The 24737-nt window shown below is 47.3% G+C and overlaps 1 protein-coding gene across 1 annotated transcript; it reads right to left on the bottom strand.

The window, feature by feature from the left end:
- Nucleotides 1-2921: 2921 nt before the first annotated feature.
- On the bottom strand, nt 2922-24204 carry LOC140430111 (uncharacterized). The gene is made up of 4 exons (XM_072517627.1): nt 23637-24204; nt 12970-13175; nt 11229-11414; nt 2922-3076 (listed from the first exon to the last, which is right to left on the bottom strand). The coding sequence occupies exons 1-4, from the start codon at nt 24125-24127 to the stop codon at nt 2922-2924; spliced, it is 1038 nt and encodes a 345-aa protein (XP_072373728.1). The 5' UTR covers nt 24128-24204.
- Between the last annotated feature and the right edge of the window lie 533 nt (nt 24205-24737).

Genomic DNA, 24737 nt, shown 5'->3' with positions numbered 1-24737 from the left:
CTACCTATCTGCTCCTCTATCTCCCGCTGGCTGTTGGGAGGCCTGTAGTAAACCCCCAACATTGTGACTGCACCCTTCTTATTCCTGATCTCTACCCATATAGCCTCACTGCCCTCTGAGGTGTCCTCCCGCAGTACAGCTGTGATATTCTCCCGAACCAGTAGCGCAACTCCGCCTCTCCTTTTACATCTCCTTCTATCCCGCCTGAAACATCTAAATCCTGGAACGTTTAACTGCCAATCCTGCCCTTCCCTCAACCAGGTCTCTGTAATGGCAACAACATCATAGTTCCAAGTACTAATCCAAGCTCTAAGTTCATCTGCCTTACCCGTAATACGTCTTGCATTAAAACATATGCACTTCAAGCCACCAGACCCGCTGTGTTCAGCAACTTCTCCCTGTCTGCTCTGCCTCAGAGCCACACTGTCCCGATTCCCTAGTTCTCCCTCAATGCTCTCACCTTCTGACCCATTGCTCCCGTGCCCACCCCCCTGCCATACTAGTTTAAACCCTCCCATGTGACACTAGCAAACGTCGCGGCCAGGATATTTATGCCTCTCCGGTTTAGATGCAACCCGTCCTTCTTATACAGGTCACACCTGCCCCGGAAGAGCTCCCAGTGGTCCAGATAACGGAAACCCTCCCTCCTACACCAGCTGTTTAGCTACGTGTTTAGCTGCTCTATCTTCCTATTTCTAGCCTCACTGGCACGTGGCACAGGGAGTAATCCCGAGATTACAACCCTCGAGGTCCTGTCTTTTAACTTTCTGCCTAGCTCCCTGAACTCCTGCTGCAGGACCTCATGCCCCTTCCTGCCTATGTCGTTAGTACCAATATGTACAACGACCTCTGCCTGTTTGCCCTCCCCCTTCAGGATGCCCTCTACCCGTTCGGAGACATCCTGGACCCTGGCACCAGGGAGGCAACATACCATCCTGGAGTCTCTTTCACGTCCACAGAAGCGCCTATCTGTGCCCCTGACTATAGAGTCCCCTATTACTATTACTCTTCTGCGCTTTGACCCTCCCTTCTGAACATCAGAGCCAGCCGTGGTGCCACTGCTCTGACTGCTGCTGTTTTCCCCTGATAGGCTATCCCCCCCGACAGTATCCAAAGGGGTATACCTGTTCGAGAGGGGGCCAACCACAGGGGATTCCTGCACTGACTGCCTGCCCTTTCTGGTGGTCACCCATTTCTCTGCCTGCACCTTGGGTGTGACCATATTTACATAACTGCGATCTATGACGCTTTCCGCCACCTGCATGCTCCTAAGTGCATCCAATTGCTGCTCCAACCGAACCATGCGGTCTGTGAGGAGCTCCAGTTGGGTGCACTTTCTGCAGATGAAGCCATCCGGGACGCTGGAAGCCTCCCGGACCTGCCACATCTCACAGTCAGAGCACTGCACCCCTCTAACTGACACTGCGTCAATTAATTAAAATTTAAATTTAAATTTTTTTTAAAATATTTTTTTTTAAATTTCAAAGTTACTGTTAACTATCTGTTTCCTAGCACTAGATTTCTAATAGACATGCAAAAGCTAAATATAGTACTCTCCGATCTCTGGCTTAGATATCCCTCTAAATTATAATTAAGTAATTATGTTTAATTAGTTACCAATGCTTAATTTTTTTAATTTAGTGTAGATTCCCAACCAGCCACTCAGGCCACAGCTTTTCTGTGATGTCACTTCAGTTTCCCCGACACACACAATTTGAAAAAGGTATAAAAGTAAAAATGAGTAAAAATCACTTACTTACCTTCTTACCCTCTGAGTGTCTTAGATGTTCTCAGGTTCTCTCCCTGACAGAGACTGCTCCTCCTCCTTGTCATTGTCAGGAAGAATAACAGACGGGATGTAAGGGTGACTAAGACCATGTGTGGTGCTGGCTGCTGGACTGGCCACAGACTTGTCATCTCCAAAATGTGTCTGAAAGTTTAGCCAAAGTGACGCCCTCAAGGGAAGAAGATTCCCAAGTGCCTGAACATCTCAAGACTGAAGGTCGACAAACGCAACAGCAGCTGATGTGGAGAGGAGGCTAAATGACCTTCAGACCCCCTCAGACACCATTGAGGAAATCTGGGCTTCCCTACGGGATACTGTGTGCACCACAGCTTAGGAGATACTCGGTCCCACCAAGTGTAAATGCCAGGACTGGTTTAATAAAAATCACGCTGAGATCAATCATTTTGTTGATGTGAGATGCAGGACAAGTGACTGAGTCAAAAGGCAGATGAAATACAAGCCCACGCTGACAAAAATGACATGACGTGCTTCTATTGGTCTGTCAGGATGGTCGATGGTCCTGAGTCATTCAGCTCCTCTCAGCTACTCAGTGCTGATCGGACCATGCTACTCACAGATAAATCTCAGATCCTGGAGAGATGGGTTAAACATTTCAATAACATCCTCAACCAGCCATCCCACATCAATGACAAAGCTATAAATAAACTGCCCCAGATTAACACCAACCCTGCCCTGGACACTCCACCCACACTGCTGGAAACAGAGAAAGTTGTAGAGCAATTATCAAGTGGCAACCCCCTTGGAGCCAATCAAATTCCAGTGGAGATCTATCAATACCGTGGATCACAGCTGCTCAGAAAGTTCGCCCAGCTCTTCCAAATCATTTGGAGGAAAGGAATCCTTCCCCTGGATTTTATAAACACCTTCATTGTTCACATCTACAAACACAAAGGTAACTGCCGGTCCTGTGACAATCACAGAAGAATATCTCTCCAGTCTATTGCTGGAAAAGTTCTTGCCAGAATCCTTCTAATCTGGCTCTTATTACATCTTGAGCAGGGTTTACTTCCGGAGAACCAGTGTGGTTTCAGAAAAGGTCGGAGAACCATCGACATAGTGTTTGCTGCTCGCCAACTGCAGGAAAAATGCTGATCCACACACCATCTTTGTTGACCTAACCAAAGCTTTCGACACTGTTAGCCATGAAGGGCTCTGGAAGATTATGAGCAAGTATGGGTGCCCAGACAAATTCATTCAGATTGTTCGACAGTTCCACAATGGCATGCAGGCCCGCAATCTTGATGACAATGAAACTTCGACATCCCTTCCCTGTAACCAATGGAGTGAAACAAGGCTGCGAATTTGCACTGGCCCTCTTCAGCATCACGTTCTCAGCCATGCTCACTGACTCCTTCCAGCTTGAGGACCCATCAACTACCACATAGATGGCAGGGATTTCAATCTGTGGCATCTCCAGGGCAAGACCAAAGTCCTCGTTGATAGACTACGTGATTTTCTATTTGTTGATGGCTGTGCACTAAACACTGGAAGCGAGGTAGATATGCAGCACATTATGGACTGTTGTCTGCATTCTCACCATCAGCACAAAGAACCTGCCCCAGGAAAGCTCCATCAAGAGCCAACAGAGAGAGTAAATGACCAAAAGCTGTGGGAAAGTTAATCTTCCAAGGCAGCATTCTCTCCCGCTGTGTTCATACTGGTGCCGAGACCGACACCAGAATTGCCAAGGCCAGTGTGTCCTTCAAAAGACTTCACCGTTCAGTATGGAAACATACCGGGATGAGCATTAAAACCAAGCTCAAGGTTTACAGAGCAGTTGTCCTCGCCACTCTTCTCTACCCGAGTGAGACCTGGGTTGTTTACCAGCGACACGCAAAGAAAATCAATCACTTCCACTTTTGCTATTTCTGTAAGCTCCTCAACAACAAGTGGCAAGACAAAGTGCCAGACAGAGAGGTCATTGGGAGAACCGGGATGGTCAACATCTCCACAATGTCATGACAAAAAACTGTTCCGATGGGCTGAACATATCACCAGAATGCCTGACAAATGACTCCCTAAGCGAATTTTTGATGATGAATTGCACAATGGAGCAGGAACCCGTGGCGGCCAGAGAAATGCTTTGAGGACATCCTGAAAGCCTCCCTTAAGGACATCAAAATTGATACTGCATCATATGAGATCCTTGTCCAGGTCTGCTCAGACTGGAGAAGTGTAATTGCCAACAGCGCATCAGCATACGAGGAGTAACGAATAGTGTCAGTTCAGAACAAGCGCAAGGCATGTACAAACCATAAGAACGGTGCCCCAACTACCTACCAACCGCATTGTCCTGTCCACATTGCATTAGAACTTTTTGTGCTAAAATAGCTCTTAGCTGCCACCTTCGCACCCACACGACTCAATGCCTGGATGACAAATGAAGATGGTCAGCTTGAATGCTGAAGGACGAACGGCAACTCGCTGTATAAATAAGTTTTTTCTCACATCACATTTGCTTCTTTTGTAAATCATTTTAAATCTGTGCCACCTCATCCTCAATTCTTTTCCCAGTGGGAACAGTTTCGCCCTATCTACTCTGTCCAGCCCCTCATGCACAGATTCTTCAATATCCCAGATTCCTAGGACATTGGGATTGTTTCAAGGGAAAGTGGGACCGGTACTTGCAGGAGTGGTTGGATCTGGGAAGGTCTGAGATCAATATCCTCGGGGGCTGTTTGCTAGTGTTGTCGGGGAGGATTTAAACTAGAATGGCAAGGGGATGGGAACCTGAGCAGGGAGACAGATAAAGGAGAAACAAGAGCAGAAACAAGTGACAGAAATGTAAGAAGCAAAGGTTGAAGGCAGAAAAAGGAAGGACGAGAAACAAATGGGGTCAGAATGCAAAATAATGCTAAGATGACTAACATGGCTAAAAAGGAAAGTCTAAAGGCTTTGTGCCTTAATTCGCGGGATTCGCAATAGCGTAGATGAATTAATAGTGCAAATAGATATGACTGGTTATGATATAGTTGCAATTACAGAGTCATAGCTGCAGGGTTACCAAGGATGGGAACTGAACATCCAGGGGTATTCATTAATTAGAAAGGGCAAACAAAAAGGGAAAGGAGGTGGGTAACACTGTTAGTAAAGGAGGAAATCAATACAGTAGTGAGGAAGGATTTTGGCTTGGAAAATCATGATGTGGAATCTGTATGGGTGGAGCTAAGAAACACCAAGGCACAAGAAATGATGTTGGGGGTTGTCTATAGGTCCCCAAACAGTAGTGAAGATATAAGGGAAGGTATTGAAAAAGAAATCAGAGGTGCATGCAACAAGGGTAGGCACTGTAATCATGGGAGACTTTATTTTACACATAGACAGGCTAAACTAGCAATGGTATAGTGGAGGAAGAGTTCCTGGTGTGTGTGCGTGATGGTTTTTTAGACCAATACTTTGAAGAACCTACCAGAGAACAGGCTATTCTAGACTGGGTACTGTGTAGTGAGAAAGGATTCATTAACAATCTTGTTCTGCGAGGTCCCTTGGAGAAGAGCGACCTTAACTTGATAGAATTCTTCATGAAGATGGAGAGTGGAGTAGTCGAATCCGAAACTAGGCTCGTGAATCTTAATAAAGGGAACTATGTGGGTATGAGGCGTGAATTGGCAAGGATAGATTGGGGGGCATTACTAAAGGGGTTGACGGTGGATAGACAATGGTTCATATTGAAAGAATGTGTGCATGAATTACAACAATTATTCATTCCTGTCTGGTGCAAAAATAAAAGAGGAAAGGTGGCTCAACCATGGCTTACTAAAGAAATCAGGAATAATATTACATCCAAACAGGAGACATATAAAATTGCTAGAAAAAGCAGAAAGCCTGAGGATTGGGAGCATTTTAGAATTCAGCAAAAGAAGATAATACATTTGATCAAGAGGGGTAAATAGAGTATGGAAATAAAATTGCAGAGAACATAGACACTGACCATAAAACCTTCTATAAATATGTGAAGAGAAAAAGTTTTGCAAAGGCAAATGTAGATTCCATAGTCAGGAGCTAGGGAAATTATAAATGAGAACAAAGAAATGGCAGAAGAATTGGTCTCAGCCTCAAGAAGACTCCAGTCCTTTACTAACCCACTCTAGGGAAAGATCCAGTGTATTTCTCCAGCAAGATCAACGGAGAAACCCTCCCCTTCCTTGGGAGACACCTCCCATCTAAGGCTGACATTGATTGTATCCAATCCGCAAGCGCCTTCTTCAGACGCCTAAGGGTGAGAGTCTTTGACGACCGCGAAATTCGTGCTGACACCAAGATCCTCATGTGTAAGGCCAAACACTTTTGTACAGCTCAAAAACGTAGACTATGTACAGACGCCACCTCAAGGCCCTGGAGAGGTACTATCAACGCTGTCTAAGGTGGATTCTCCACATCAGCTGGGGGGACAGGCATACCGACATCACCGTCCTGGAAGGAGCCAACAGCATCAGCATCAAGGCCATGATCATCCAAAACCAACTCTGTTGGGCCGGCTAAGTGCTTAGGATGTCAGAGTCCCAACTGTCAACGCAAATCTTCTTCGCCTAGCTCAAGGAAGGCTCCCAAACAAGAGGAGGACAAAGGGATGATTTCAAAGACACCTAAAGGCCTACCTCAAGAAATGTAACATAGACATCAACACCTGGGAGACCATTGCTCAGAAGAGACCTACTTGGACGAACCTCCTGATTGAAGGGACACAATTATTCGGGGACACCAGAGCAGAGACCTGGAAAAGGAACTTGAGAAGGAATACCAGCGAATACCAGCGAGCTAGAGCCAAGGACCAATCCCACTTCCAGGAAACACTGTGAAATGCGCAGCCAGAGATGCAGCTCTAGGATCGGGCTCATCAGTCACGCAAGGACCCATAAAACCCATGACCAGTAACACATAATTACTCAGGTGGACAAGCATACTCGTTAGCGAGTGAAGCTGAAGAAGAAGATGGATATCATGTACTTGAATTTGTAAAAGGCATCTGAAAAGGTGCTCCAACAAAGGTTACCACACAAGATAAGAGTACATAGGATAGGGGGTAACATACTAATATTTTTAGAAGATTGGTTAGCTAACAGGAAGCAGAGATCAGAGATAAATGGGCCATTTTCGGGTTGGCAAGATGTAACTAGTGAAGTGCCACGGTGATCAGTACTGGGGCTTCAACTATTCCCAATCTATCTCAATAATTTGGACGAAGGGACAGAGCGTGGTAGCTTAATTTGATGATGACACAAAGATAGGTAGGGAAAAAGTTGTCAAGATGACGTAAAGATTACACAAAGGGATTTAGAAAGGCTCAGTGAGTGATCACAAAAAATTGACAGATTGGAGTATATTTGGGAAAAAGTGAACGTGTCTACTTTGGCAGGAAGAATAGAAAAGTAGTTTATTCAAATGGAGAGCAATTGCAGAACTCTGTAGTATAAAAGGGTCTAGGTGTCTGGTACATAAATCACAAAAAGGTGGTATGCAGGTGCAGCAATTGATTAGGAAGATAAATGGAAAGTTGACGTTTATTTCAAGGGGTTTCTCGCAGTCCATCAAAATTAAGGATGACATCCGTCAAGCTTTGTGAGTCTTCAGATGATTCTAGCGCCACACATTTTTATGCAGTGGGGGCATGAGTTGAATTTGCAGCCCTGGGCTGGCTTCCCTCTCCTTCCTCTGCCGCCGCTGTTCTGCCTCGCTGTCAAGTCGCTGAGCCTCCAAGCGGCTTGCATTTTGATAGACCAGATGGGGCCATGCCAGCGGTCCTTCAGGACCCGTCCAGATCAGTCTGTGATGGTACTACCGAGCCATTCTTGATGATGAACATTGAAATCCCCAACCCAGAGTATATCTGCACCCTTGCCATCCTCAGTGCTTTCTCCAAGTGATGTTCAACATGGAGGAGTACTGATTCAGCAGCTGAAGGTGGCCGGTATATGGTAATCAGCAGGAGGTTTCCATGCCCATGTTTAACCTAAAGCCATGAGGCTTCATGGGATCCAGAGCCAATGTTGAGGACTCCCAGGGCAACTCCCTCCCACTGTATACCACTGAGCCTCCTCCGCTGTTGGGTCTGATGTGTTGGGTGTTCTGGATCACATACAGGTCACCAACGCTTGAAATAGTGCAACACTATTTTATTGAATCATTAACTGTTTACATATACTCAGACTGTGGGTTAATACGATACTAGCCTTAACTAAAGACCTTTGCCTTGTCCTAACCAGTCGATGCACTCAGCACATGGTGAATGTCTGTGTTGCAGGCTGTGAGCTCTGTCCTCCTAGCTAGCTGCAACTCGAATGAGCGGGAACTCTGATGCCCCCTGTCTTTATAGTGCATGTGCTCTAACTGGTGATTGGCTGCAGTGCTGTGTGTGTTGATTGGTCCCACTGTGTGTCCATCAGTATGTGTCTGCATCATGATATACTGGTGTATATTATGACATCCCCCCTTCTTTAAAAAAATGTACCTGCGTGGCAATAAATAGTGTATGGTGAATGTCCCTGACTACGTGTGTGCGAAATATTTACAGGATATTTACATGGGAAGGTGTCTGGTGCAGAAAAACAGTATGTCACAAGTATAACGAGATGAACACTATATACAAACCACGTAAACGATTAAACGGAAGAACAGAACAAATCAGAATGTCCAAAAGTCCACAACGTTCACAAATTAAGTCTCTGAGGTGGGCGACGAATTCTGGTTGACCGTCAGGGTGGCACACCACTCATCGTCTGGATCGATGCTGTATACCGACAGCGGCTGGTGTCTTTGCTTCGGGGACAGCCTGTTTTTTGTTACGACACTGACTCGAAAAGTCGCCTTCGGATCCTCTGTGTCACTGCTGTGTGGGAGGTCTACGTCGGACTCGGTGACCGTGGGGTGAATTGCCCGGACATTCCTGCGAGGCTGGCTGAAGCGATATGAATTGGCAGGCTGAGCTGCTCGACAGAAGGCAGCATAGTGGCCAAGTCTGCCACATCGTAGGCATTGTCGAGATTTTGCAGGGCATTGCCGTTTTAAATGGGTGGAGCCACAGTTGCCACACATTCATTGCACCACCGCGCATGCGGGGTGCGGTCGTGCGTGGTGCGCGCCTGCGCATTACATTCCTCAACGTTGCCATCTCCTCATTTGGAGCGCACAAGCGCGGGAGTCCGCGAAAAGCGCGCGAAATGGCCGCCCTCATCCAGGCTGAGGCCCTGGAGGTGCTCAATCACTTGGACCCGTTCCACCTCGTGGGGCCCTTGCCGCGCCATTTCAGCCGCTTGGATGTGGGAATACCGACTCGTGGCGTTTTCGTGTAAGACACAGGTCTCAATGGCGGTCGCTAGGGTGAGCTGCTTTACTTTGAGGAGCTGCTGACGTAAGGGATCCAACTGAACACCAAAAACGATCTGGTCGCGTATCATGGAGTCGAAGGTGGGCCCGTAGCTGCAAGACTGCGCAAGGATGCGGAGGTGCGTGAAAAAGGATGGGAAAGGTTCATCCTTACCCTGCAAACGCTGTTGGAACATGTAGCGCTCAAAACTTTCATTCACCTCTACGTTGCAGTGAGTGTCAAACTTGAGGAGGACCGTCTTGAACTTTGTTTTATCTTCATCATCCGCAAAGGTGAGAGAATTCAAAATGTGGATGGCATGGTCCCCGGCCGTGGAGAGCAGAAGAGCAATCTTTCTGGTATCCGAGGCGCCCTACCTGTCTGTGGCTTCGAGGAAGAGCTGGAAGCGCTGTTTGAAAATCTTCCAGTTGGCCCCGAGGTTGCCGGTGATGCGGAGCGGCGGCGGCGGGCTGATGTTGTCCATGTTGCAGGATGACGGAATGCTGGCGGAAGGCAGATCACTTGCAGGTAGGTCTAAGAAGTGCTAATATCCCTCAACTCCTGGTATCATGATGTGTTGGGTGTTCTGGATCACATACAGGTCACCAACACTTGAAATAGTGCAACACTATTTTATTGAATCATTAACTGTTTAAACATACTCAGACTGTGGGTTAATACGATACTAGCTTTAACTAAAGACCTTTGCCTTGTCCTAACCAGTCGGTGCACTCAGCACATGGTGAATGTCTGTGTTGCAGGCTGTGAGCTTTTTCCTCCTAGCTAGCTGCAACTCAAATGAGCGGGAACTCTGATGCCCCCTGTCTTTATAGTGCGTGTGCTCTAACTGGTGATTGGCTGCGGTGTTGTGTGTGATGATTGGTCGCACTGTGTGTCCATCAGTGTGTGTCTGCACCATGATATACTGGTGTATATTATGACAGGGTCTGTCTTGCTGGTGAGACAGGACATGCCCAGGGATGGTGATAATGGTGTGATATGGTGTCTGGGACATTGTCTGTAAGGTATGATTCTGTGAGTATGACTATGTCAGTCTGTTGCTTAACATGTCTGTGAGACTGCTCTCCCAACTTTGGCTCAAGCCCCCAGATGTTAGTAAGGACTTTGCAGGGTTGGCAGGGCTGGGTTTGCTGTTGTCGTTTTCAGTACCTGGTTCAATGCTGGGTGGTCCGTCTGGTTTCATTCCTTTTATGTGTTTTCGTAGCGGTTGAATATAACTGAGTGGCTTGCTAGGCCATTTCAGAGGGCATTTAAGAGTCAACCTCATTTATTCTATAAAATTCAGTCATATCACCACAAGGCAAACCCACTGTTGCTGTAGGGAAGGTGTGGCATATGATTGCTCACCCTCTCCCACTTTGCTGTGGAAATTCAAGAAACTTTAAAACAAAACTCTGCTTTCTGAAAAATAGACACTTTTTGCTGGGTTGGCTGGAAAAGGTGCTTCACTTTGCTACTTCACTGTTCTGTTCCCAGATCAAAGCAGCATACCAGGTGGTCTTACGTGGATACCCCCAACACAGCTCTCACTTCTCTCTTTTACTTTATGATACCATTATCCTTACCCCTCTTGTTATATTCTCAGAATATAAAAATCTTCCACGCTCTCTTTATTCCCCTACTGGACCAAATAAAATTTAAAAACCTTACTTTATTTATTTATGACCTTTTCTAAGTTGTAAACTCCTTTATACTCCCCTTTCCAATTTAACATCTAAAATCCAAATCCTCCCTGAGCTCCTAATGCAAATTTCTACACAGCTTATTTCTTATATAAAATTAAAGTTGGTCTTATGTACTGCAAGTGCATCCTTTCACACCTGCACCGTTTCATGTCCTAAACCTTGCAGCCCAATTATCTTCAGTTTAATTAAATTAGTGCCGTAGATAGTGCAGTAGTCTGTATCATTTGATTGTTTTTTCTCTTCCGCACTCTCTTGAAGAGACTCATGTTTAAAACTGGATTCACTGACAACTTCCAAACAAATCAGAAACCACACATGGCATTAGAGGTCAATAAAAGCTTGCGCCTTAGGTTTAAAAATTGTCAACATGTTTGCAGCTTTAAACTTTCAAATGTGAAGAAATACTCCTTACCCGCATAATCTGGCAGGTTTACGTTGACACCTGCTTGAATGAAAGCACGAAGCATATGTACATTCCCACTCAATGCAGCTTCGTGGAACTTTGTCTCTCCATAAATGTTCCTCCTATTCATATTATGGCGACACTTTACGATGGCAGAAAGGCTAGAAGCAGATCGAGTCAGGATATGTTCACCACCTGGTAAAAATAATAAATTAAGAAATATTAACCATAATAGTATTTTCTACAGCTTAAAAACAAGTATATTGCTTGCACCTGACAAAGGTTTTTAAAAAAAATATTTGTGGATTTCCTGTGGTGTTTCTCAGTGAGATAGAATACACGCTATACCAATTCCCACATGTACCACACAGGAAATAGCAGCTGGCAGCTAATTAACAGGGATTTAATAAGTCAAATAGTAAATAGTATTGTGAGATTTCAATTGCTTTTGATATTGACTCTGTCCATTATTTTGAAAACCAGAAATGAGTGATCTTTATAGACATGTAATTACCAATTTTACCCTCATCAATTTTAATGTTAAGAATAGATAGCAAGATAGTATATAAGATCCATGGGCCTGATATCTGATATACAGCAGTCTTGGATAGGGGGTTGTGATTTGGCTACACAGGGAGCAGTCCTGTGCTTTGGTAGCTTCTGGGAGTGGCCTTAAGCTTTGAAAAATAATTGCATTTTTTAACACCTTTCATGACCTCAGGGCATGCTAAAGTGATCTAGAACCATTGTAATCTTTATTAAGTGTAGTCACTGTGGTATTATAATGGAAGAACTGGGTATTGGCAGCATGGGGAGATGATCCTGAGATTTTGGTAGAACTGCAGGAGGAATTCTGGAGTTTGGCAGCTTGTAGAGGAGCTCCCAGTGTTTTGCTGCACAAGAGGTCCTTTGGTCTGGCATCACAATGGGGCAGGAACCACGAGTTTGACAGGAATAGGGAGGGAATATGTGATTGGTGCACTGGTCAGTCAGTAGTGAGGGGAAGGTGAAGGTACTAGATGGGACGGGTTGCATGTGTGTCTACCTGTTTAATCCCCTTTTCTATTTATTATATGTATGTATCTATCTGTTTATCTCTCTCTCTAGTCATTATCTTTCTCTGTTGCTATCTTTCTATGTCTACTTCTCTCACTGTATCTCACTTTCTAATGTTCACCAAAAATTAGCTTACAAATAGGTAATCTGGAAACTTTGATTCCAAAATGCAAAAAGATACTTCAATGAGGAAAGATACTCTATGTTCCTCTGGCTCTCTTGCCTAGAGATTGGATTCAGCTGTCCTAATTTTCAGATGTGAAACAGACACTTAAGAGTAAATATGATAGGCAGTGCACAGTCGTCCATCTCTATGTGCACACATAGACAACCAGGGTGATACTTCAAGTATTCAAAACTTCATTATTTTAAGTACGAAGTCTTACAACACCAGGTTAAAGTCCAACAGGTTTGTTTCGATGTCACTAGCTTTTGGAGCGCTGCTCCTTCCTCACCTGAGGAAGGAGCAGCGCTCCGAAAGCTAGTGACATCGAAACAAACCTGTTGGACTTTAACCTGGTGTTGTAAGACTTCGTACTGTGCTCACCACAGTCCAACGCCGGCATCTCCACATCATCATTATTTTAAAATAAGGGTCATATACTAATTGTGGGAGCTTGTGAAATTGGTCTGCCACAGCACCTGAATCTTCACATCATAAACTTGTGAAGTACATCACGGTGCTAATTCTCACCAGATTCTGCTGCATTCCTATGATTTGTATCCTGGCATTGATTGTGACAATGAATGCTGTTTTCTTCTTTAACTCTTGAACTCTGACGTGGATTCGTTGCAGATATCATCCCATGTTGTGAGGCTCTTTGTCGATTTTCAGTTTTTCTATCAGCTGTGTTTTCCATTTCTTTCTTATTATTATCCTTCCTAAACAAAACAGTTACCCTGAATCAAAAAAGACACCTGATTACAATCGATATTATTCTGCTAATTCAGGAGTTTTTAGCATCTGAAGCTTTTACAGTTTCCGAGCCAGATGATCGAGTTGTTTTTTTTCTCTGGGTGTACATTAGATGCTTGAAAAGTGCAGCCTACCTGTACCAATCAGTCAGAACGCACAGCAGGAAACAGGAGCACAGCTACAACATGAGAGACTGCAGCTCTTACGATATTTTATTTTGCTGTTATTTTAAACAATCAGCAATTTGCAATGAACTAATTCTTTTTTTTAATATAAACATTTTATGGAGGTATTTTTGGTATTACAATAACAAAATAAACAATGTACATGAATCTATAAACATAGTGCACAAGCCGTCTCCCTCCCTTATAGGTCCCACCTTTATTAACCCCCTACTCTAAGCTAAACTAGCCCCCTCTGCTGACGATTAATTTTCCGCAAAGAAGTCGACGAATGGTTGCCACCTCCTGGCAAACCCTAACATTGACCCTCTCATGGCGAACTTAATGGGCGAAATTCTCCCGAAACGGCGCGATGTCCGCCAACTGGCACCCAAAATGGCGGCAATCAGACAGGCATCGCGCCGCCCCAAAGGTACGGAATGCTCCGCATCTTTGGGGGCCGAGCCCCAACATTGAGGGGCTAGGCCGACGCCGGAGTAATTTCTGCCCTGCCAGCTGGCGGAAACGGCCTTTGTTGCCCCGCCAGCTGGCGCGGAAATGACATCTCGGGGCGGGCCATTCGCGCGGGAGCGTCAGCGGCTGCTGACAGTTTCCCACGCATGCGCAGTGGAGGGAGTCTCTTCCGTCTCCGCCATGGTGGATGCCGTGGCGGAGGCGGAAGAGAAAGAGTGCCCCCACAGCACAGGCCCGCCCGCGGATCGGTGGGCCCCGATCGCGGGCCAGGCCACCGTGGGGGCACCCCCCGGGGCCAGATCGCCCCGCGCCCCTCCCAGGACCCCGGAGCCCGCCCACGCCGCCTTGTCCCACCGTTCAAAAGGTGGTTTAATCCACGCCGGCGGGACAGGCAATTTATCGGCGGGACTTCGGCCCATCCGGGCTGGAGAATCGAGCGGGGGGGCCCGCCAACCGGCGCGGCCCGATTCCCGCCCCCGCCGAATATCCGGTACCGGAGACTTCGGCAACCGGCGGGGGCGGGATTCACGGCAGCCCCCGGCGATTCTCCAACCCGGCGGGGGGTCGGAGAATGACGCCCAATTTTCTCCAGACAGAGAAAGCTAGCCATGTCAGATAGCCAGGTCTCCGACTTCGGGGGCTTCAAGTCCCTCCAAGCGAATGGTATCCGTCTCCGGGCTACCAGGGAAGCAAAGGCCAGAACGTCTGCCTCTTTCTCCTCCTGGATTCCCGGGTCTTCTACACCCCAAGGCGGGCCAGATTTAATTTATGCAGCCCGTCCCATTCCCACGCCAGTTGGATGCCTAGATACCTAAAGCTTCCCCCTACTAATCTAAACGGCAGCTCCCCCAATCGCCTCTCCTGTGCCCTCCCCTGGACTGCAAACATCTCACTTTTTCCCATATTTAGCTTATACCCTGAAAAACAGCCAAATTCCCCTAGAATCCTCATGGTTTTTCCATGCCCTCTATTGTGTCCGATACATACAGAAGCAGGTCGTCTGCATAAAGCGAGACTCTGTGCTCCACCTCCCCCCCCCCCAGGACCAGCCCCTTGAAGCTCTCAGAGCAATTGCCAGTGGCTCGATAGCTAGCGCGAACAACAGTGGGGAGAGGGGGCAGCCCTGTCTCGGCCCCCGGTGCAGTCTAAAGTAGTCCGATGTTGTCCTATTTGTCCGTACGCTCGCCACAGGAGCCTGACACAGCAACCTGACCCAGTCAATAAAGCCCCGCCCAAATCCAAACCATCCCAGTACCTCCCACAAATATTCCCATTCTACCCGATCAAAAGCCTTCTCTGCGTCCAATGCAGCCACTATCTCCACCTCCCTACCTTCCGGGGACATCATGATCACATTTAATAGCCTTCTTATATTGGCCACCAACTTCCTACCCTTAACAATCCCCGTCTGGTCCTCCCCAATAACGTCCGGAACACAATCCTCAATCCTGGAGGACAAAATTTTAGCCAGCAGTTTGGCGTCCACATTCAACAAGGATATTGGTCTTTCGGACCCACACGGCTCCGGGTTCTTGTCCCGCTCCAGGATCAGCAAGATCGTGGCCTGTGACATCGTCGGAGGCAGCACCCCTCTCTCCCTTGCCTCATTGAACGTCCTCATCAACAACGGTCCCAATATCCCAGAGAACGTTTTATAGAACTCCACTGGGTACCCGGGACTTTACCTGACTGCATGGCCTTCAGACCCTCCACTATCTCTTCCAACCCAATTGGGGCCCCCAGCCCTTTTACAAGCTCCCCGTCCACCTTTGGGAAATTCAGCTCCCCTAAGAAGTGCCTCATCCCCCCCGTTGGGGGTTCCGACCTATACAGCCTACTGTAAAAATCCCTAAACGCCTTATTCACCCCTGCTGAATCTCCAACCAGGTTCCCATCTCCATCATTTACTTTCCCTATCTCCCTGGCTGCCTCCCTCTTTCTAAGCTGCTGAGCAAGCATTCTGCTGGCCTTCTCTTCATGCTCATTGATCGTCCCCCTCGCCTTTCTCAGCTGCTCCACTGCCCACCCTGTGGTTAACAAGCCAAACTCCGCCTGTAGCCTCCGCCTTTCCCTTAAAAGCCCTGCCTCTGGGGTGTCCGCATACCTCCTAGCGATCTGTAGTATCTCCTTTACCAGTCGGTCCGTCTCTGCCTGTCTACCTTCTCCCTGTGGGCCCGTATCGAGATCAGCTCCCTTCTAAACACCGCCTTCAGTGCTTCCCAGACCACCGCTGCTGAGATTTCCCCTGTGACGTTGACCTGCAGGTAGTTCTGAATACATTTCCTCAGCCACTCACACACCCCTTTGTCAGCTAAAAGTCCCACATCTAGTCTCCAGTGCGGGCGCTGGTTACTGTCTTTACTAACCTGCAGGTCAACCCAGTGCGGAGCATGGTCTGAGATTGTGATCGCCGAGTACCCCGTGTCCACCACCCCTGTCAGTAAAGCCCTGCTCAGAATAAAGAAATCGATCCGGGAGTACACTTTATGCCAATGAACTAATTCTGACCATTCTCTTAACCTGCAGGGGACAAAAGAAGTATATTGCCTTTGACATTTAATTGTGCAGTGCCCAGTTTATAAGTATTCGAGTGCTTAATGATTTTTAAAAATTCATTCATGGGATGTGGGCATCATATTTATTGCCCATTCCTAATTGCCCTTGAACTGAGTGGCTTGCGAGGCCATAGAATCCCTGCAGTGCAGAAGGAGGCTATTCAGACAATAGTGTCTGCACTGACCGTCCGAAAGAAAATTCTACAGAGGCCCCACCCCATCTCCTCAACCTCACCTAACCCGCACATCTTTGGACACTAAGGGGAAATTTAGCATGGCCCATCCACCTAACCCACACATCTTTGAACTGTGGGAGGAAACCGGAGCAACCGGAGGAAACCCATGCAGACACAGGGAGAACATGCAAACTCCACACAGTCACCCAAGGTCAGAATAGAACCCGAGTCCGTGGAGCTGTGAGGCAGCAGTGCTGACCACTATGTCACAATGCCACCCTTATAAGCGCACGATTCATAGAATCTCTGCAGTGCAGAAGACGGCCAATAGGCCCATCAAGCCTGCACCGACCCTCCAAAAGAGAACTCTACCAAGGTCTCCTCCCACCCTTTCCCATAATCCTGCACATTTATCATGGCCAATCCACATAACGTGCACATCTTTGGACTGTGGGAGGAATCTGGAGTACCCGGAGGAAACCCAGGCAGACATGGGGAGAACATGCAAACTCTGCACAGTCACCCAAGGCCAGAATCAAACTCAGATCCCTGGTGATGTGAGGCAACAGTGTTAACCACTGTGCCACCATGATGGATCTGTATTTCAGAGGGCATTTAAGAGCCAACCACATTGCTGTGCATCTGGAGTTACATGTAGGCCAGGCCTGGTAAGGATGGTTGATTTCCTTCCCTTTAGGACATTAGTGAACCAGATAGGTTTTGAACGACAATCAACAATGGTTTCTTGGATAATCCAGGGAACTACAGGCTGGTGAGCCTTACGTCAGTGGTAGGGAAATTACTGGAGAGAATTCTTCGAGACAGGATCTACTCCCATTTGGAAGCAAATGGACGTATTAGTGAGAGGCAGCATGGTTTTGTGAAGGGGAGGTCGTGTCTCACTAACTTGATAGAGTTTTTCGAAGAGGTCACAAAGATGATTGATGCAGGTAGGGCAGTGGATGTTGTCTATATGGACTTCAGTAAGGCCTTTGACAAGGTCCCTCATGGTAGGCTGGTACAAAAGGTGAAGTCACACGGGATCAGGGATGAGCTGGCAAGGTGGATACAGAACTGGCTAGGTCATAGAAGGCAGAGAGTAGCAATGGAAGGGTGCTTTTCTAATTGGAGGGCTGTGAATAAGTGGTGTTCCGCAGGGATCAGTGCTGGGACCTTTGCTGTTCGTAGTATATATAAATGATTTGGAGGAAAATGTAACTGGTCTGATTGGTCAGTTTGCGGGCAACACAAAGGTTGGTGGAATTGCGGATAGCGACGAGGACTGTCAGAGGATACAGCAGGATTTAGATCGTTTGGAGACTTGGGTGGCGAGATGGCAGATGGAGTTTAATCCGGACAAATGTGAGATAATGTATTTTGAAAGGTCTAATACAGGTACGAATATACAGTTAATGGTAGGACCCTCAAGTGTATTGACAGTCAGAGAGATCTAGGTGTACAGATCCATAGGTCACTGAAAGGGGCAACACAGGTGGAGAAGGTAGTCAAGAAGGCATACGGCATGCTTGCCTTCATTGGCCGGGGCATTGAGTATAAAAATTGGCAAGTCATGTTGCAGCTGCATAGAACCTTAGTTAGGCCACACTTGGAGTATAGTGTTCAATTCTGGTCGCCACACTACCAGAAGGATATGGAGGCTTTAGAAAGGGTGCAGAAGAGATTTACTAGGATGTTGCCTGGTATGGAGGGCATTAGCTCTGAGGAGCGGATGAATAAACTTGGTTTGTTCTCACTGGAACGACGGAGATTGAGGGGCAACCTGATAGAGGTCTACAAAATTATGAGGGGCACAGACAGAGTGGATAGTCAGAGGCTTTTCCCCAGGGTAGAGGGGTCAATTACTAGGGGGCACAGGTTTAAGGTGCGAAGGGCAAGGTTTAGAGTAGATGTACGACGCAAGTTTTTTACACAGAGGGTAGTGGGTGCCTAGAACTCGCTGCCAGAGGAGGTGGTGGAAGCAGGGACAATAGTGACATTTAAGTGGCATCTTGACAAATACATGAATAGGATGGGAATAGAGGGATACAGACCCAGGAAGTGTAGAAGATTGTAGTTTAATCGGGCAGCATGGTCGGCACGGGCTTGGAGGGCCGAAGGGCCTGTTCCTGTGCTCTACTTTTCTTTGTTCTTTGTTGGTTATCGTTAGACTTTTAATTCCAGGTTTTTTTATTGAACTCAAATTCCTCCGTTTACCATGGTGAGATTAGAACTGGGGTCGCTATATCAATACCCTGGGGCGGGATTCACCGACCCCCACCGTGTCGGAGAATCGCCGGGGGGCAGCGTGAATCCCGCCCCCGCCGGCCACTGAATTCTCCGGCACCGGAGATTCGGCAGGGGCGGGAATCGCGCCGCGCCGGTCGGCGAGCACCCCCCAGCGATTGTTCGGCCCGCGATGGGCCGAAGTCCCGCTGCTGTAATGCCGGTCCCGCCGGCGTGAATTAAACCACCTCCCTTACTGGCGGGACCAGGCGGCGCGAACGGGCTCCGGGGTCCTGGGGGGGTCGCGGGGCGATCTGGCGCCGAGCGGGTGCCCCCACGGTGGCCTGGCCCGCGATCGGGGCCCACCGATCCGCAGGCGGGCCTGTGCCGTGGGAGCACACTTTCTCCTCCCCAATGGTCGACGCGGAGGTGACCCCCCCCCGGCGCATGTGCGGGGATGATGTCAGCAGCCGCTGACGCTCCCGCGCATGCGCGGACTTCCGCCAGCCGGCAGAGTCCCTTCAGTCCCAAAGGCCTTCCACGCCAGCCGGCGGGACGGCAAACACTCCGGCGCGGGCCTAGCCCCTAAAGGTGATGGCTTGGCCCCTAAAGATGCGGAGAAATCCGTCCCTTTGGGGCGGCCCAACACCGGAGTGGTTCACACTACTCAATCCCGCCAGGACCCCCCGCCTCGCCGGGTAGGGGAGAATCCCGCCCATGGTCTCTACATTACTAGTCATAGAATTACTACAGTGCAGAAGGAGGTCATTCGGCCATCAAGTCTGCATCGGCTCTCTGATAGAGCACCCTACCCAGACCCACTCCCCCACCCTATCCCTGTAACCCCATTTAACCTTTGGACATACTAAGGGGAAATTTATCAGGTCCAATCCACCTGCACATTTTTGGACCGTGGGAGGAAACCCAAGCATCCGGAGGAAACCCATGCAGACACGGGGAGAACGTGCAAACTCCACACAGACAGTTACCCAAGGTGGGAATTGAACCCAGATCCCTGGTATTGTGAGGCAGCAGTGCTAATCACTGTGCCACCGTGCCGCCCCACGTGCATTGTCCAGTGATAATACCGCTGCGCCACCACTCCCCAAATGATCCCGCATGGTGAGTAACATCGGCACGCTCATTCCATGATGGAAATGTGTTGCCCACTAACTTGGATCAGGGTCCTCCAAGGAGCAAGTCAGAATTATGTAAGAGGCACAAATAACAGATGAACATGCGTACATCCGAATTAGGAGCAGGGGTAGGCCACTCACCCCCATGTCTTCTCCACCATTCAATAAATCATTCCTGAACTGGCTGTAACCTCCCATCTACCTCTTTGAAAGGAAAAGAATTCTCCTCATCTCTGTCTTAAATAGACGACCCCTTATTTTTCAAGTGACCCCTAGTTCTCGATTCTCACACAAGTGGAAACATCCTATCCACCCTGACCGGACCCCTCAGGATCTTAAGATTTCAATCAAGTCGCCTCTCACTCTTCTAAACTCCAGTGCAGTGTTTTTAAACTATTTTTCCCGGGACTCTCTTTTACCAACTGGCTAACCTTCGGGGCCCATGAAGGCCGATCTTAACGACCAATGCCGGTTGACCTTCACAACCCAGGCCAGCCGATCTTCGTGACCCACATGGGATTACCTTGGTGGCCCATCCTTATTTCTTACCTGCTTGATCCTCACAATCTCACTTGCTTTGTCATGCAATGTTACATTTCTGCTGAGGACTTCAGCTGATGATTTAGGTTCTTGCTGCATCCTTCTTCCTTGCTGCATCTGCATCCTGCATCCAGGGCAGCACGGTAGCATTGTGGATAGCACAATTGCTTCACAGCTCCAGGGCCCAGGTTCGATTCCGGCTTGGGCCACTGTCTGTGCGGCGTCTGCACATCCTCCCCGTGTGTGCGTGGGTTTCCTCCGGGTGCTCCGGTTTCCTCCCACAGTCCAAAGATGTGCAGGTTAGGTGGATTGGACATGATAAATTGCCCTTAGTGTCCAAAATTGCCCTTAGTGTTGGGTGGGGTTACTGGGTTATGGGGATAGGGTGGAGGTGTTGACCTTGGGTAGGGTGCTCTTTCCAAGAGCCGGTGCAGACTCGATGGGCCGAATGGCCTCCTTCTGCACTGTAAATTCTATGATTCTTCAAAAATCAAGAGAGTTGTTCCCGAACTCGTGATGCCTTTGAAATTTTGAGGGTTTTAAACTTTCATTTACCAGTAACACCCTGCATATAACGCACATGGGCTTTGGATCCTGATTTTCATTGGCACAATTAAGAAAGCCACACCTCAATAAATTATTTTTAGATTGTTTTGTACCTGACTTCAGTTTTTTCTTTGCCGGGTGTTCACCAGAAGCCCTCGAGCTTTGCATACAGCTCATACCAGCACTGCTTTGTCCTTCCCTGGACTCTCCTGTTAAGATCTTTCCAACAGATTCAATTGCGAGATCCTGGCCCGTTTGTGACTCTGGCCCTCTGTTCCTTATTACAAATTGACCCATCTTCAGTTCTTCATACAGTCCTGTTGCTTGCTTGCTGGCAGTTACAAATGGAGGGATCTCTCCTTCATGATTTTGCTCCCAAATCACGGACGTGCAGGGAGTGTGGTGTCAGTGTACGTGCTGCGCTCGTGACTTGCTCTCTGCCATCGATTCTGGTGGGAAGACTCCATCGTTTGTATTTAAAGGCCAGCCGCAGCCAGCATTCTTAAAAGCCGATCGCAGCAATTGGACGATTCTCCCGCGATCGAGAATGCCACGATTGATCGCTTCACGACGCACCCGACACCCATCCGCGACCCACCCTTGGGTTGCGACCCTGAGTTTGAAAAACCCTGCTCTAGTGGATACAAGCCTAACCCATTCAACCATTCCTCATAAGACAATCTGCCCATCCTGGTTTCAGGCTCGTAAACTTTCTCTGAACTGCTTCTAACACATTTACATTCTTCCTTAAATAAGGGGCTGGTTTAGCACAGTGGGCTAAACAGCTGGCTTGTAATGCAGAACAAGGCCAGCAGCACGGGTTCAATTCCCGTACCGGCCTCCCTGAAGAGGCGCCGGAATGTGGTGACTAGGGACTTTTCACAGTGACTTTATTGAAGCCTACCTGTGAATATAAGTGATTATTATTGTATGACAACCGTACTGTACACAATACTCCAGACGTGGCATCACCAATGCTCTGTACAACTGAAACATAACCTCCCTACTTTTATGTTCAATTTCCTGCTAAGGGAGCTGGTGGCTTAGTGGCATTGTCACTGGACTAGTAATCCAGAGACCCAGGTTAATGCTGTGGGGGGCCCCTGAATCCTACCATGGTGAAATCTGAAATCATTTTTTTTAAATCTGGAATTACAAATCTAATGATGACCATGAGTCGATTGCTATAAAAACCCTGCTGGTTCACTAATGTCCTTGAAGGAAGGAAATCTGCTGTCCTTACTCGGTCTGGCCTACATGCGATTCCAGAACCACAGCATTATGGTTTACACTTAACTGCCCCCTTCTGAAAGGCCACTCAGTTCGAGGGCAATTAGGGATGGGCAAAAAATGCTGGGCCCAGTCAGCGACGTCTACATCCCGAATAACAAAAACAATAAATGATAACATTCTGTTACTTTTACTAATTACTTGCTTTGTCTGCCTTTTAGCCTTTTGTGATAATATTTAAATAAAGTTCCTAAGCTAGATATATGAGTCTTTTGTGAAATTCGGATGCAGTCTCCACGGTTTAAACTTACTCTGCAAATCAAGGCATCAACAGGGATACTATTTAAAAGGCTCATTCCTCCAAACTGGTTAGTTACTGGTTTGATGAACAGACTTTATAAACGTGGGCGGAGCCCCCCCCCCCCCATAGTGCAGGTTCCCCGCCAGTGGAGGGTGCGAACAAAAGGAAACCCCATTGACAGCACGAGAAGATCCTGCCACGAGCCAATGGCAAGCTACCTCGACCGCTGCAAAACCCACAGCGGGCAGCAGGGGAGTTGCAGTAAATTCCGCCCAATGTCACAAATACCCTGCCTTGGAAATATATTGCAATTTTTTGCTGTTGCTTGGTCAAAATCCTGGAATGCTCCCCCAAACAGCACTGCATGTACACATACAAACAACACTGCAGTTACACATACAAACAGCACTGCATGTACACATACAAACAGCACTGAATGTACACATACAAACAGCACTGCATGTACACATACAAACAGCACTGCATGTACACATACAAACAGCACTGCATGTGCATATACAAACAGCACTGCATGTGCATACACAAACAGCACTGTATGTGCATATACAAACAGCATTGCAAATACCATGCATTTACTTAGACCAGAAGGACTGCAGCAGTCTAACACCTTCTTCGAGACAATTAGACATGAGCAAGAAATTGTGGGCTTGCCAGTGCCGTCCACATCCCATGAATGAATTTTTAAAAATTGTCCATTCTGTATCCATTTGATTTATTATCAAAAATTAGTCTTTGCTTCAGCTCAAATTCCAGCCTTTCCTGCTATTCCCATAGATTTGTTTTCCCTGTACTCAACTCGGTCATTATAACATGTAGGGGCTGGTTTAGCACAGTGGGCTAAACAGCTGGCTTGTAATGCAGATTAAGGCCAGCAGCGCGGGTTCAATTCCCATACCGGCCTCTCTGAACAGGCGCTGGAATGTGGCGACTAGGGGCTTTTCACAGTAACCTCATTGAAGCCTACTTGTGGCAATAAGCTATTATTATGTACTTACAGTGGCGAAATCCTCAATTTTAAGGGCAAATATCACTAATGGAGCATTTTTTGCAAAGCAACATATAACAGCACATATAACACTCACCTGTTCCTGACATTCGTGGAATCCTGTGCATGATTCAATGTTTGTCTGGATTGCATTTGATGGTTCAATGGCTGAAAAATAAAGCTATTACCAATTTTAGCATCTTGTGCATTGTTAAAAGGTGTAGTCTTCTTATTGTGTGATAATTCATTGCATGTTGCTTTGGGTGTTACATTATTCATGAAAGATGTTTTTGAGTTTCGTGAACGTGGTATTCTTTTCCTCCCACTACATCCGAATGGCTTGTCGGAGAAATTCTCACGTACAGGAGACATTACTTTTCTCTTTTTATCTGCTGATTTTTCGTTAAAATGAAAGTTTTGTCTACTAGAAGCAGGATGCTCATTGCAGGGGCAGTCAACGTCTTTTGCAATTCTTTTCCTGCCTGATTTTGGTAGAGCAGTAGAATCAGCCAAATTATCTTCTCGGGCAGAGGTTATCAAACTTCTGGCTGTCGTACTGAGAATTTGCCCTTTCGCTAACTTATCCATTGCCTCACATTTAGAAGTCTCTGACTCCGTTTCATTCTTTTTTGAAAACTGTAGAATAAAGAAAAGGAACAAGTTTACCCCAGAATTTAATTTCCTTTAACAGCTGACTATCATACCGAGGGAGTCATCGCTCAACATGTTTTCAATGTAATATGCCACTTCCTGGCCTTCAAGACTCCTTGTTTCCACCTTCCCAACATTGCACATTTCCATCTTTATCTTAATAATTCCCTGCTAAAAATCCGATACATGTTTGTCACCTCCAGCTATGACTATTCCAATGTTCTTCTCCTCCCTCCATAAATTCCACTCAACCAAGACTTGGCCACTCATAACTTTTCCCACACCCAGTCCGAGAGACCCATCGCCCTTGTCTTCCTAGACCTTCACTGGCACCTTGTTGTGCAACACACTAAATTTTAAATCCCCACTTTATATCTATAAATCATTCCACAGTCTTCCCTCTCTATGTTCTGTAATCTCCATTCCTTTGGTGCTGGTCTTCTATACATTCTATCCTCCTTGTCATACTTTCCAGGAGCGGAGACAGGCTGACTTGCAGGGGACACCTCAACTCAAGCAGAGGGTAAAAACAGCGCAAGGCTTGGGG

Source organism: Scyliorhinus torazame, chromosome 9 (assembly GCF_047496885.1).
Source record: "Scyliorhinus torazame isolate Kashiwa2021f chromosome 9, sScyTor2.1, whole genome shotgun sequence".
Lineage (NCBI taxonomy): Eukaryota > Metazoa > Chordata > Chondrichthyes > Carcharhiniformes > Scyliorhinidae > Scyliorhinus > Scyliorhinus torazame.
This window is presented reverse-complemented; position numbering and strand designations above follow the sequence as displayed.